We start from the raw sequence: 15,047 nt of genomic DNA, 5'->3' as shown, positions 1-15,047 counted from the left end.
GCCCAGTATTTGCCAACAGTATGTAACAGAGAGCCAGTACATGCCCAGTATTTGCCAACAGTATGTAACAGAGAGCCAGTACATGCCCAGTACTTGTCATACAGTATGTAACAGAGAGCCAGTACATGCCCAGTATTTGCCAACGGTGTGCAGCAGAGACGTGACCAACCGCCCAAACGGCTAACAGGTCAATCAGCAGCGAAGATGATACTGTACAGTGATTATTAAGCCTCTTGAAGAATCTAAACTGAGGATGCCAGAATGATAGAGATCAGTCAGGGTTTAAATTTCCCTTTAACTGGTCATGAAACAACACTCACATGACACTACGTGGCAACATAGTGAGTGTTGACCCTAGGTGTGTGGGCCCTAGACCCTAGGTGTGTAGACCTTAGGTTAAATTTAGATTTTAATATTAAATTGTATAGTTTATTTTTTTACGGCTTTTGTTTTTATTGTACACTTAAGCTTAGAAAAAATTAGCAGTTATATAATAAATTTGTACATTACATATTTAAGCTTTACAGTGCAGTCCTTAACTATTTCGGAATAAGGTGAAAGTAATTGATTGTACAGTATAGAATAATATAAACTTTGAAGGTCAGTGAAAAGATGATTAATAATAAACACAACACTGTCTTCCGAACCAGCAGTACAGTAAGGCAGGTCTCAGAGGGTCACACTCTCAAAGGTTCCGGTGATTAATATTTCTAATAACTAAAAATATACCGTAATGATTGACTTAAACTGAAGCATAAAAACAACATCCGAAAATGATATCAAAGTTCCCCTAGAATTCTAAAAAAAAAAATCAATATCAAAATAAAGAATATCTTTTGTGCTTCAGCTCAACAGTTAAATACATTATTATATTTGTACTTACAAAGAATATTTATTGTACAAACTCTTGAGAATCTGACACTTGGTTAATAAAACAGACAATATATTCTGTGGGGCAAGAATGGTGCTGTTTGGTGCCTCAACTGCTGGGGTTATTGGCATCAACCGTTGATGTACAGTGTTAGTATAGGACCCGAGAACGTTTAAAGTGGAGGACTGTGGTCGCCCACCCTCTGATATAAGGATGTTACTCTAATTGATTGATTGATTGATTATTATTGAACCTCTACCTCTACTAAATGGTGATGCTCTGCTTAGTGATGCAGGACAAGTTGGTAAATAAAGCATTAGTTGTCAATATTGGTCAAACTCATCTGGTATTTGACTTGATAATTAGGTAAACGTGACCATAATTTTGTGATTTTAGTTAAAGAAATTCACACCCAAAGCTGATAGTTGTTAATGTGTGAAATAGAACCATTCGTTTCCTTTGAGTAAATAAACTAATCGCATATTAGATAGAAATTAGAAAAACAAATATGAGGGTAATGATTTGGTCCCTGTGAAGATAAGACTACTGTGTTGGTGACGTGTGTGTGGTGGCAATGATCCTCTCCATCTTGCAGCGCTCCACCTTCTGGGGGTTGTAATCTTCAGCCTCAGTTGTCTTGGGAGCCTCATGGGTCTTCCTGAGATTAGGTGACAACTTCATGGTCACTAGGTAGCCTCTGTAATACCCCATATATATATATATGCTGTGGTTATCAGCATATACCTAAATCACGCGCACCTACAGTGATTTACTTGCATATATATATATATATATATATATATATATATATATATATATATATATATATATATATATATATATATATATATATATATATATATATATATATATATATATGTATATATATATATATATGTGTATGTATGTAAAACCGTCTTTATTGAAGGCATCTTCACTTGTCTCTGAACATGTCTTAAATAAAGACGAAAGCTAAGGTGCTCCAGTGTTTCCCCTTTCCTGTGTGGCTTTATCGATATTTATCCTGATAGCGACAGTTTCGAAGGACAACAATCCATTACGCGGTGCTATTCGACAACACGCTCTGGAGGCAGACCGCCTCATAAAACTGGTCATTCTCAGTTGTCACCTCACAGAGTAAACACATGTAGTAGCTCTAAATAGCAAAGTCCCTGTTACATTTACAGCTAAAACCCTCACTGTGTATTAACGACAGGTCAACTGATCGACTGTGTTTTTAATATCTTGTGAGTGGCTGACAAATTGTGTTTATAACGTTGTGATCCTTTGTTTTTTATTGCTTATTTGTTTTTATCACACTTGGTTATATTGACTTAGATTCATGCTCAATCTCTATTTTAATTATCTACATTTGTTGTACTTGTTCTACTCTCAGTTTTTCTGATAATGGAGGAAGTCTCTCAGAAAGTGTCGCTATCCAACACATGATGCTGTTTTACCAGATGCTGGTTTAACGCTTTAGTGTATGTCTCAGCTTCTCAAAGGATATATCCATTGCATCTTCAGTTTTGTTTTGAGGCTTAAATCGACAATTATCCTTATACAATGTGTGTGTGTGAGAAAGAGAGAGAGATAGAGAGAGAGAGACTGAGACTGATGTTTTGGTTATATAGGGAAAAGTTACTCTTACCTCTCACCACCTACGAGAATGATAGGGTGGTGGGGGCTGAAGGCAACACAGCGGAGGGCATAGCGGCGTCTCTGCATGATGTTCTGCACACACAGGGGACGGCACTTGCGGACGAACAAGTCGTATACATGGACACGACCCTCGTCCGTCACCCCAACGATAACGCTGCTGCTGTAGTGGGACCATGCTAGGTCTGCCACTGAAGCCCCCAAGTCCAGTGTGATGAGAGGCGACCTAAGGTAAGAACCACAAGATACACCGGACAATTGAACTGCTTGGCTCATTGTTAGCAACACGTGAGGGATTGTGGGTAAGGTCACGTGACTGTGAGCAGACGAAAGAGGCCAGCGAATGAGAAGAGACAATCGGGAACCAGCACCGCCAGTGGCTACAAGCTCTACCTTCCTACACTAACCCCAACATTTCCGTCACGTTCACCACCTGCCTACTGCCCTAGCCAGCCCTCCTCTGTCCCGTTCACCAGACCCTCACCCTTAAGTGTACAGGAACACCTGCGGACGTACACATGCACCAGCTAAGGCTCATTCACTTGTACTTTATATGTAATTTGTTTCTTTCAGTTTAGTTTAAAGTTTTCAATTAGGTTAAGGGTTTATTATATATGTGAATGACAACAAATGCTTATTTTCTTAATATTGTAGTTTCTATTATACCTCAATACTGTACTATAGTCAATGTAATGGCTGGAGTCTTCAATAATACTAAACAATCTTGGAGACACGGTTTTTCATATATTGTTCATTTTGACTTTAAGAAATTGAGCAAGGCAACATTACATGAAAACCTGGCAGGAAGAAACAAGTAAGGTAGGGTAGGTGAGAAAGGTAGAGTATTTGAGGTAGGTAGGTAGGGCAGGTAAGGTAAGAAACATGATGTCAGATAATCCAGGGAAAGCAGATCAGAGAAGATACAGGAGGCAGTGTGGTAGGGCTGATGAGGTAAGGTAGGTAAGACAGGTGACTTACGTGTGGTACTGTAGCCAAATCTTAATCATCCAATCGAGGGAACAAGTAGCGAAAACTTTGTTGTGGTAGGTGTTCCAGGCGGCGGCTCTGACGGGGCCGTTATGGGCGGGATAGTGGGTGAGGACGTGGGTGGTGGTGCTAGTGTTGAGCTGGAAAACAGCACCTGTATCCGCGCCCATTAGTAACACACTCCTATCCCACGGGTTGAAGGCTATACATGTCGCTGTACCTGTGGGGTGAGGGTGATGAGGTGTGGCCAGGGGTGTGGGGTGGAGCCAGTGGTGTGGGGTGGAGCCAGTGGTGTGGGGTGAGGCTAGAGAGGTGTGGGGTGAGGCCAGGGGTGTGGGGCGATGTAGAGAGAGGCCATGAGTGTTGAACAAGAGGTGGGGCTAAAGGGTTGTTTTTTTTAATCTTAAAGAATGATTCTCTTTCGCCGTCACCAATTTTATCACTACACCAAAATACACCTTCGTCGGAAAAGAGAGAGCTAACCTTGTAGCGTGATGGTGGAGGAGGGGGAGGAGCGGATGGTGCGAAGAGGGCAATGGTGGAAGTCTAGGAGATCAGTGTGTTGAAGTGTGGACACCTGTACCGCCCACTCACATACTCGTCCATCTGCTGAGGCTGAATAAAAGTGAGGAGTCTCACCTACTTCGGTCGGCACCCATCTTACCTGAAGGCAGAGGCAGGCACTGAGAGATGACCGTAACATTATCGGATATTAATGGAGAACATCTTAATACTAAAGTACAAGAGAAGTATTATGGAAGGCTTCAGAAGGATGTCATAACAATACAAAATGATCGGAACATTTTTGCACGGGAGGGAAACTGGTGTAAAATATAAGGTTGATACAGTGAACTAAGAACACTGTACACAACACACTGAGAGTTCAGATAAATGCTGTTGTTAAAATTATTCACTAAGGTGAAGTTTCCTGCTGCTCTAGTGAAGATCTCTGAAGCAAGATGGTTTTAAACTGATTGGGGCACATACGACACTGAAAAGAACACTTTGTGATACAGAGCTCTACACAGAACTTATAGGACAGAAAACATAAAAAGATTTAATTGTAAAGTTATTTTACAGTAAGGTTAAATACAGTATAATACAGTAGAAAAGAAATGTATATTAATGCAGCAATATGGACTAATTTAAGTAATCTGTATCAAAAGTAGAAGAGCTGAAGACAGAAAGTAAGTGCCAGACCAGTGAGTGAACATCAGGTCGGTGCTGTACCTGAGACACAGGAAGGAGGTGCTTGCCGGAGCTAGTGGTGGAGATGAGGACTCTGGGACAGCGAGAGAGGCGGGCGTCTAGGAACATAACTGAGCCGTCAGTAAGGCCGCCCACTAGTACACTCGCTCGCTGCAGGAGAGGACTGTCATCAATATCCTTCTTGCAGTAACATTTAAAGACATTCACTATTTCTTTAGATTAGATTCAATGGATGTTATACACTGACTGTACCCACGGACTACCATTACTCCATGTTACACCTTTGTCTTCACTAAAAGACCTGATAGTTGGGACATATTGAGAGGTAAAAGAAGTTTTACTACTTTAGGTTGATTTAATTTTATTCAACAAACGGTGTACATCTCCTAAGCCTTTCTGTTTCACTACTGGTCCCTATTATTATAACATTCTCTACATGACAATTAAAAGTTATCTCGTTAAAAGTTGTGAAGAAAGGTAACACTGACCGTGGGGTGAAGGTGCACAGAGGTGAGGGCTGTGGGTGTGTGTAGGAGACGCTCGGGGACGCCAGGGTTCTTGAGGGTATATAGACACACCAGCCCTCCCGTCTCGGTCCCTCCCTCGCCCCCTGAAACACCAGGGAACCATAGAATAAGGTGGACCAGCACCAACTCACCAGCCTCCACTTACCCTGTCTCTCTCCATCCACTACTCTCCTCCCACTTCTGTTCTATGCACATTCTTCCTTTCTCACCTCTTCCACACCACACACCTTTCAAATTTCTCAGGACTCACCGTTTGTATAGGCGGCAGCAAACAGATCCGAGTGGGTGGTGCTCCAACACACGTCTGCCACAATGAAGGCTCGAGCCTTGGGGTAGTTGAATCTCCACAGTGGCAGCAGCGTACCCTCAACCCCTCGGTAATCATCACTACTGTCATCCCAGTACTGGAAGTCTGGTGAAGGTGAAGGGAGAGAGGAATCTCACAAACGGGGGTAATACTGATCCATCTGACAACAGTTAGGCTATCGACTTTAACTCATCCTGGAAGTCTTGCCTTAAGTAGAGCAGAATGTATAAGTTGCTTCATTTTATACAGTCAGATGTTTATATTAGTTATTGATCTGAGGATTCTAATGTTTGTGACGAAGCTGAATACAGGGTAAGAGTAATTAATTTTTTAAAAGCAATTTCTCCCAGAAATATGTTGAGGTTATAAGAGAGTTAAAATTTTGTATACTTTCGTCTTGTGTCTGAGTCAGTTGTTTCATTAGTGAAGAGGAGAGGCAGCATTAAACTTGTTCATCCTGGTAACAATATAAACAGTGGCTTCTCTATCACCAAAAGATTACCTTCCATAACATCGTCGAAGAGGTTCTGGTTGATCATCCTCTCTACTGTAGTGACGGTGGGCATGAGAGCGGCCAGGTCACACCCTCCCTTACCTTTCGTGGTCACCTGAGTCAATGATGTGGGGTAAGGAGCCGACCTCTCTAAACCAGGCTGGTGCTGTAATACACACCGTATGTGACGTTATATATAAATGGTCGCTTTTTAACACCCTACCAGTCACCCATTACACCCTCGTCATCCATTACTATCCGTCAACTGTAATACGTATAAGACTCACCTGTTTGCCATCCTTACTGTCCTTATTTTTTCCCTCCTGGTTGTTCTTGTTGGCAGGGAGCAGCGTGTGGTGGTGGTAGGCGTCAAAGATGATAGAGAACCCGACATTAGCGCTGAAAGTGGTGCTGGGTGGCGGCTCTGTCTGTATACACATCTCCTGTTTGATAGGTGAGGGAGAGAGCATATGTTTATGTTCAGATTAAATTATGATAAATCTTTTCACCCAACAAATCTACTGTCAATATCTGTGTTGAACGTTGCCCATACGTAACATTTATGGTTACGATGAGACTATCTTGGAGCATCTAAAGTAGCAATATTTTACCTCAACAACCCTATTTTCATGAGCAATCGTTTGGTTGTCATGAGTAAATACAGGTAGAAGTTTGTGTTCCAATAGATATTTGCGACCTGTAGCGTGCAGGTGTTTGTCAAGTATGCGTGGCAAGAACATATTTTTATCTATTAGTCATAGAAACTCTCCCGAGAAGACAACAAAAGTGAGCTTTGTAAAATTAATATAGGAAAACTTGTTAAAAATGGATCATTTTCTGTTATATAAACACCTCTAGAAATGCCTTTACAGTCCTTCTCCTCTAACCCCTTCACTACGGGGACGCCACTATTAATATTTTATTTGGCCAACGTCAGACGATTTTACTTAACAGACAGAGGACCCCGTACACAAGTGGTCAATACTAACAACATACAACTATCCTTGCAGGTATCACATTTGGCCTAAATGAAAGGTCAGGTTACAGGTTAGGTGACTATATGAGAAGCACTGTATGTCCTCATCCATCCTTCCTTAACATGTTGTATGACCATAACTCAGCAGCCACACTTATCAGACTTTCATTATCATTATTAACCACGTTTTGTAGGCCAGAACAATCCCCCCTCTTCCTCCTCCTCCTCCTCCCCTTCGTCCTCCCACAGCCTCATCACCTTGGAGGCCAGGACAGTCCCCTCTTCTTCCTCTCTCACAGCCTCATCACCTTGGAGGCTGACTTCAGGGTCTGGGACACTCGCTCGCTGTAGTTGAAAGGGTTGGCCTGGTGGTCGAGGGCCAGCAACTGCTCAGCGGAGATAACTCCTCCATATAACTCCTCCAGTTCCTCTACGATGACGGCATCCTCCTCCTGTAGCTGATCTGTGTGAGGAGAAGGAGACATTAACTGTGTGGGTAGGAGTAGGAGGGGTGTAGCGAAAGTAAGGAGTCTGGCTGTGAAGTATTTGAGGTGTATCATACTTGTCTGCCACACATCACTAGCCTCGTGTTGTGTGAGGCTGACCACACATCACCAGTCTCGTGTTGTGTGAGGCTGACCACACACCACTAGCCTCGTGTTGTGTGAGGCGGATGCAGTAAAGTGTCAGTTGTGATTAAGTTCTCTCTCTCTCTCTCTCTCTCTCTCTCTCTCTCTCTCTCTCTCTCTCTCTGTTTTCTTCCTTTGTGTGATTCTTTGATAGCTCTCTTTGTCTAATATTATTTTCTCTCTCCCTTTCAATTCATACCTGTAAATATATATCCCTATGTTAGTCACCTCTGCGATGGATGGTAGTGGTGGTGCCGGGTGGGAGGTTCCTGGTGTGGGTAACTCTGGAGGGCAGTGTCATCAGCTGGAGAAGGTAGTCGCCTCTAGGTACAGGCTCGTACTGTCCACTCCGGTAATTCACACGCACTTCCCAGGGGTTATAGGCGGTGGTGCTACTAAGGCGAATCACTACCTCGGGCTCGTCTACTGCCTGCTGCTGGGGGAGGAAACAGTAAGCCTTTGGTTCAGTTAAACGAGAGAGACAGAGACATAGGGAATGACAGAGAGACAGATAGACAGATAACTTACAAGCAAGAAGAGGAGGTTGAAAATTAAGAGGAAGGGGTAGGCGGGGGAGAAGACGAATAGAGGAGAGTGGAGGTGAAGGTGGCAGTGAAAGGTGGAGAAGGGTAGAGGTAGGATGGTGAGGTAACCGACCTAAACAAGTGGACGCACACACGCACAGATATATATATATATATATATTTTTTTTTTTTTTTTTTCATACTGTATATATACTGTATGTGTGTGTCTGTGTAAAACTCACGTTACACAAAGTCGTATTTTAATGACAAGAACCTGACAACAAAATCAAATAAATTACAGGAAAACGGCGTAATGATACGTCATTCATAACGTGTTAAGATTACCAGGAATGTTAGTGCCTAGGTAACACGCAGAGGGGCAGCACACACACACACACACACACCAATGTTAAGCTGACTATAGTATGTGTACGTACTGATGAATATTAATTAGCTCTAGTTGTGGTAGTGTAAAGTCACTGACCCACATCGGGGCCTGGGGGGCGAAAATGTAATAATAATAATAATAATAATAATAATAGTTCATAGTAAATAAAATTTATAATAAAAAACTAAAAATTTTCAAATATAATAATAGAATAATAGTGAAAACAATAATAATAACACAGTAAAAATAATAATAAAGAAATACAAAAATGAAAAAAAGATAAAAAGTGAGAAACAATATATTTATGTTGTGTTGTCAATGGTAAGAGAAACAACTGAGACCCTGCAATTGTATGTAAATGAGGCAGAAAGTCAGATCAGCAACCTGGGACTTGGTCACAATTTTCGTGATGCCATATAGCAGCAGGGTCTACCATTAGACAATACATTATGCTTCCAATATCTTCCCAGGCGGTAGTACCTCCCTGTTTGGTAGCTGCCTACTACCTACTACCTAGGTTACCTCACTACAGTACTCTGGTTACCACAGTAATCTGGTTACCACAGTACAGTACTCTGGTTACTCACCTGTTCAGTATCGTGGGTGTCCTTCTTTCTAAAACGAGTCCGAATAAACATGGTGTACTACACAGATGTACACCTCCGTCACTGTTGTACTACACAGATGTACTCCTCCGTCACTGTTGTGCTACACAGATGTACACCTCCGTCACTGTTGTTCTACTCAGATGTACACCTCCGTCACTGTTGTTCTACACAGATATACACCTCCGTCACTGTTGTTCTACACAGATGTACACCTCCGTCACTGTTGTTCTACACAGATGTACACCTCCGTCACTGTTGTTCTACACAGATGTACACCTCCGTCACTGTTGTTCTACACAGATGTACACCTCCGTCACTGTTGTTCTACACAGATGTACACCTCCGTCACTGTTGTTCTACACAGATGTACACCTCCGTCACTGTTGTTCTACACAGATGTACACCTCCGTCACTGCATAGTATAGTATAGTTATGGTAAGTTTGTTACCTGCTTGGTCAAGACTCCCTCGTTGGGGCAGACTGAATCACTCGTCGAGGTAGACTGAATCACTCGTCGGGGAAGACTGAGTCCCTCTTTGGGGCAGACTGACCCTCGCCGTCGTGTAGATGAGTTTCATCCTGATTTATGGTAACTGTTGGTGTTAAGGGCAGCTGACACGGCAGGAGGGTGGACACGCGTGGCCGTCACGTCACTAGACCGCACATAACTATACGTATTTATAAATGTTTCTTTCATAATAACAAACAATGATTATGTTGGTGGTGGACCTCATGTGTACACCTGCCTGTGTACACCAGCCAATAAACCTCACGTGTACACCAGCCAATAAACCTCACGTGTACACCAGTCAATAAACCTCACGTGTACACCAGTCAATAAACCTCACGTGTACACCAGTCAATAAACCTCACGCGTACTGTACACTGGTCAGGATTACTACAAACAACTCTGCACACGAGCAGTAAGAAATACACTATTGGTTTTACCTGCCTTAACTTATGGTGTAAACTTCATGTAGTGGACACATACCCAAAATATTATTGATAATTTATGTTTATCTAAATAGATATCTTTATCCAAATAGATATATGTTTCTCAACCCGCCGAAACTAGCGTTGCCATTTGGTATTTTTCACGCCAAGTAACACCAAACAGGGAAGTACTACCGCCTGGGAAGATATTGGAAGCATAATGTATTGTCTAATGGTAGACCCTGCTGCCATATGACATCACGAAAATTGTGACCAAGTCACACGTTGCTAATCTGACTTTCTGCCCCATTTACACACAATTGCAGGTCTCAATTGTTTCTCTTACCATTGACAACACAACATACATATTTTGTTTCTCACTCTTGATCTTTTTCTCATTTTTTTTGTATTTCTTTACGGTTCTATATTATTATTATTATTATTATTATTAATACATTTTCGCCCCCCAGGCCCCGATGTGGGTCAGTGACCTGTGCCCGGGTGGGCTAATCCCTGTAAAAAAAAATCTGGCAGGTGGGGAGGTGATAGGAGCTGCAGTAACATACCTGGCGTCCTCAATGACGAGGCCCTCAGTGACGTGTCCTTCACTGACGTGTCCCTCGGTGACGAGGCCCTCAGTGATGTGGCCCTCAGTGACAAGGCCCTCAGTGAGGAGGCCCTTGGTGACGTGTCTCCAATGCCGTTGAATATAACGGTATGTTCATCACCACAGTGACGGTCATTTACCAGCATTTATTAGAATTTTAAATGAGAAAATCCCCGGAGAGTTTAATCCGCTAATAATGTGTTCTAATGCGAGGGAGACGCACACAGTAGGGCAACACCTACACTACACTCCCAGGGGTATTCTAGGGTGTGAAAACTGACCACATTTGTTTTAGTAAAGCCGGACGCAGGTGTGCCCCTCCCCTTTTCAGTAAACCACAGCTCTCGTTATGCCATTATTTAATTTGACAACTAAGTTACATCCTGGAATTTACTGCTGTGTTTTGTTCTCCAGTAAGACCAACATCACCTAGAACATTTACCTCTTTTATATACACCAGTGTATAGTAGCCGGAGGGAGGCTTTGGGGCCAGTCCCATACAATGTATTATAACAATTCGTGTACAAAGGCGCCCACAGATAGGTACATGCCTGTAGTCCATATTAGAGGGGAAAGTGACCTCTCAGTGAAATAGGCATTAAATATTATGAACTGAATGTAAATTTTACTTTAGAGGAGAGAGAATGGAAGGGGGGGGGGGAGGTAGCGATGGGCTCACTGGGTTAACCTAACTTCACTCAGGTCATCTCACCACATACCTGTGAGTCCGCATTGGTTCCAAACAGTTATCAGCCGTTACCTTGGCTACATATTTTATCAATAACTTGGCATGCCCTCACCCCCGTTCCCCAACCATAACTCAAGAGGAAAGTCAAGTCAAACTGAGTTATAACATCAATTACTAAGGTCCATCATCAATACCTTCGTCCTCCCTGGCAGCAGCAAGACCTCGTCATTAGGAGGGAAGTAATTTCAAAACTCTTTTTCACCATACAGATAAGGTCTGTCTTTCTAATTACCTTCTTATATATATATATATATATATATATATATATATATATATATATATATATATATATATATATATCAGCATATACCTAGATCATCACAATTTACTTGCATATATATATATATATATATATATATATATATATATATATATATATATATATATATATATATATATATATATATTTATATATGTATCTATCTACCAATCCTAAATTAAGTGAGTGGAGTGACACATTAGCGGGAGGGTGACCCGATCCCTCCCTTTCACCTCCCAACCCACTATCTGCTCGTCGTTTAATAATAATGATAATGGTAACCATAATGAGAGTAACAATTAAAAATACTACGTTTATAAAAAAATCGCCCACTGATGTCATTACAAAACACCAGTAATTCGAAACATACGATGAACGAACGCGATATTATGTAAAGTAGTAAGAAATTAAGATTTGTTTAAGTTAACTGGTTAATTAGTTATTATTACTTTGGGATGTTTTTTCGTTGGTGTTTCAGTAATAGTTATTATGTTTTCATTAGTAGTCTGGATTCGAATGGTTCAGTATGGATAAATCGTTGCCTCATTCACACGTCTCGAAGCTTCAAGTGAACCTAATAACAGAGGTGATGTTAGACGTGCCGCTGCTGCTGCATTCCAGGCAGGGCCAGCCGCCAGTCAGTCTACCTTACTTTGCTGCTGCTGCTGCTGTCGCCTACGCTGCTGTTGCTACTGCTCACTACTGTTGGCGATAGGTACTGGATACTGCTGGCTGACGCTACTGGGTACTGCTGGCTGACGCCACTTAATACTGCTGGCTGACGCTACGCTAAATGTTTACAAGAGCATTCTCAGCGACTTTTAGGTTTTCACACATGCAAATGAATAATAGGGTAAAATTTTCGTTTCGGTCATCCATGTATCTGAAAATTCTGATAAAAAATCTATGGCCAAAAATTTGATGTTCGGCCAATCACTTAGGTAAATTTACAGTTTCAGCCACAACTACTGCTCGACCATAAAGTTTTGTGTTTCCAAAGGTATTTGGTCTCAGTCATATGAATTTAACCTTCATTTCTATCTATCTACCTATTGTTTTGGGAGAACCAAGCTCATATTAGGTCATGTGGTCAGGGGTGTGACCTGAGTATGTACTGTACGAGGGGCGGGCAACTCACAATGACTTGCCCGCCCCTTAGCCCGGATTAAGTCCACCCCCTGCTACTCCCTCAGCGCGCGGCTGTACGGCCCAGGTGGCTGGACACGACCTCTTAATTGGGGATAATCATCGGGAATTTAAACAGATTTCACTCAAACGTTGATAATTATATGTGCTGTGTTCAAGGAAGTTTTCATAGTAAAGGTGAAATTGTTTGATAGTTGAAGGTACAGTATAGTGTGCTGAGGTGGCCCTGACTGTGACCCACCATGAAGATAGTGTTAATTTAAACTTTCCTGCACTAAGACGCGTGACAATTACACTTGGGACCCGGAGAACTGTTTTAACTTTACGCTGTCGTCTACTAGGATAGTGTCACGTAGACTGTACCTTGTTCGCTAGTTTTAGTTCTTTTCATCAGTGTAAGTTTAATTCACGTGGAGCATAGGCCTCTTGGTATTCCGGAAAGTGAAATAATGCAGCAACTTCAACGCTGACATCTCTCGGTTGTTAAATTACAATGTCCAGTGTTCCAGAGTAAACAGTGGGTGTGGTCACGCCCGTCACAGAGGTGATCTGTTATCCCAGGTGCGACGCAGGTGTGATGGTGACCTCTGGTATATAACAGAGGCTTAAGGTGTCTGTGGTCAGTACGAAGACGACGGTGGATATATACTGTACGTCAACACCACCACCGCACTGCACCACCAAACACACTCACAAGTGGTGTAAATATTATATTTGTCATCGACAATACAATTAAAGATGAGGATGTGGGTATTGGTGATAAGCGTGAGTTGTTGGATCAACACGACCCATGGACTTTCTTGGCTGTTCTCCCGTCCAGTGAAGGACCCCAGTGGCCGTTACAACGCCTGGGACCTGACTCACACCTTCCCTCAACCATACGATCCATATTACAACCTGGTAAGTCAAAGACCTTCTCAATAACTATAATGGCTATATCATACATAAAACTGTTAAAAAAAATTAAAGGCGTGTTGCCCTGTTTTATTGACGAGAATCTCTTTGTACAGCCTTCAGTCATCTCTTATAACACAAATAAATCATACATTGTAATTTTTCTTATTCTGGATTTACTGGACAAACTTAAACATAGATCACTTATCAGTTGTTTACTACTCAAAGACCCCAATGGCATGTCTCCATCATATAAATATTGGGTGCTATGGATTGTACACTATCATGGTCTGTAATGAAAATAGCTATTCATAACTAAAATGTCGACTAGAGTTACGTTCGCAGGAAAATATTATGGAAACTAATCCAAGTGTGTTGGTTACAGCGTTTGTGTAACAACGACAGAGTGTGTGGGCGTCATCAGTTTTGTGACTTGCACTTCGGTGTGTGTCGGGAGCAGTTTCTCGAAGGTCATTCCTGCCGTCGCGACCCCATGTGTCAGCGTGGCCTTGACTGTATGTTGGGTACTTGTCAACCTCATGTGGAGCGTGGGCGTGAAGGTGCCAGGTGTCACAAGAATAGGAACTGTGATCCAGAGTTATGCTGCGCCCGCCACCAAGGACAACGCATTTGTCAGCGTCTCCTCCCTCAAGATCACAAGTGCTTCGTACCCGATGGTGGTGTGGACTACTTCATCAACGAGCGCTGCCCCTGTCAGCTGGGCCTCATCTGCAAGTACACTAGCCCTGATCCTCCCTCTTACGACCCCTCACTCACCTTCTTGTCCGCTTACGACAATATGAGATGTGTCCCGCCCTCACACAGCCCTCACCACACCTGACAACATGAGATGTGTCCCGCCCTCACACAGCTCTCACCACACCTGACAACATGAGGTGTGTCCCGCCCTCACACAGCCCTCACCACACCTGACAACATGAGATGTGTCCCGCCCTCACCACACCTGACAACATGAGATGTGTCCCGCCTGACAACATGAGATGTGTCCCCTCACCACACCTGACAACCTGTGTCCCGCCCTCACCACACCTGACAACATGAGGTGTGTCCGCCTCACACAGCCCTCACCACACCTGACAACATGAGATGTGTCCCGCCTCACAGCCCTCACCACACCTGACAACATGAGATGTGTCCCGCCCTCACACAGCCCTCACCACACACCTGACAACATGAGGTGTGTCCCGCCCTCACAGCCCTCACACAGCCCTCACACAGCCCTCACCACACCTGACAACATGATGTGTCCCGCCCTCACACA

At 42.8% G+C, this 15,047-nt stretch overlaps 2 protein-coding genes across 2 annotated transcripts; one reads left to right on the top strand and one right to left on the bottom strand.

The window, feature by feature from the left end:
* Positions 1 to 2,455: 2,455 nt before the first annotated feature.
* LOC121868197 (dynein intermediate chain 2, ciliary-like) lies at positions 2,456 to 9,208 on the bottom strand. Its single transcript, XM_042368508.1, has 9 exons — positions 9,158 to 9,208; positions 7,887 to 8,094; positions 7,338 to 7,492; positions 6,341 to 6,496; positions 6,063 to 6,219; positions 5,504 to 5,665; positions 5,215 to 5,336; positions 4,748 to 4,876; positions 2,456 to 2,932 (listed from the first exon to the last, which is right to left on the bottom strand). Exons 1-9 carry the CDS (start codon positions 9,206 to 9,208, stop codon positions 2,519 to 2,521), a joined length of 1,554 nt encoding a protein of 517 aa, XP_042224442.1. The 3' UTR covers positions 2,456 to 2,518.
* Positions 9,209 to 12,191: 2,983 nt separating this feature from the next.
* Positions 12,192 to 14,745, top strand: LOC121868233 (dickkopf-related protein 3-like). The gene is made up of 2 exons (XM_042368544.1): positions 12,192 to 13,771; positions 14,151 to 14,745. Exons 1-2 carry the CDS (start codon positions 13,610 to 13,612, stop codon positions 14,604 to 14,606), a joined length of 618 nt encoding a protein of 205 aa, XP_042224478.1. The 5' UTR covers positions 12,192 to 13,609; the 3' UTR covers positions 14,607 to 14,745.
* Positions 14,746 to 15,047: the final 302 nt, after the last annotated feature.

The sequence above is a fragment of the Homarus americanus genome, unplaced genomic scaffold (genome assembly GCF_018991925.1).
Source record: "Homarus americanus isolate GMGI-L3 unplaced genomic scaffold, GMGI_Hamer_2.0 scaffold19318, whole genome shotgun sequence".
In the NCBI taxonomy this organism is placed as follows: Eukaryota; Metazoa; Arthropoda; class Malacostraca; order Decapoda; family Nephropidae; genus Homarus; species Homarus americanus.
Note: the sequence above shows the minus strand (reverse complement) of the source record. Positions and strands in the feature narration are given on the sequence as shown.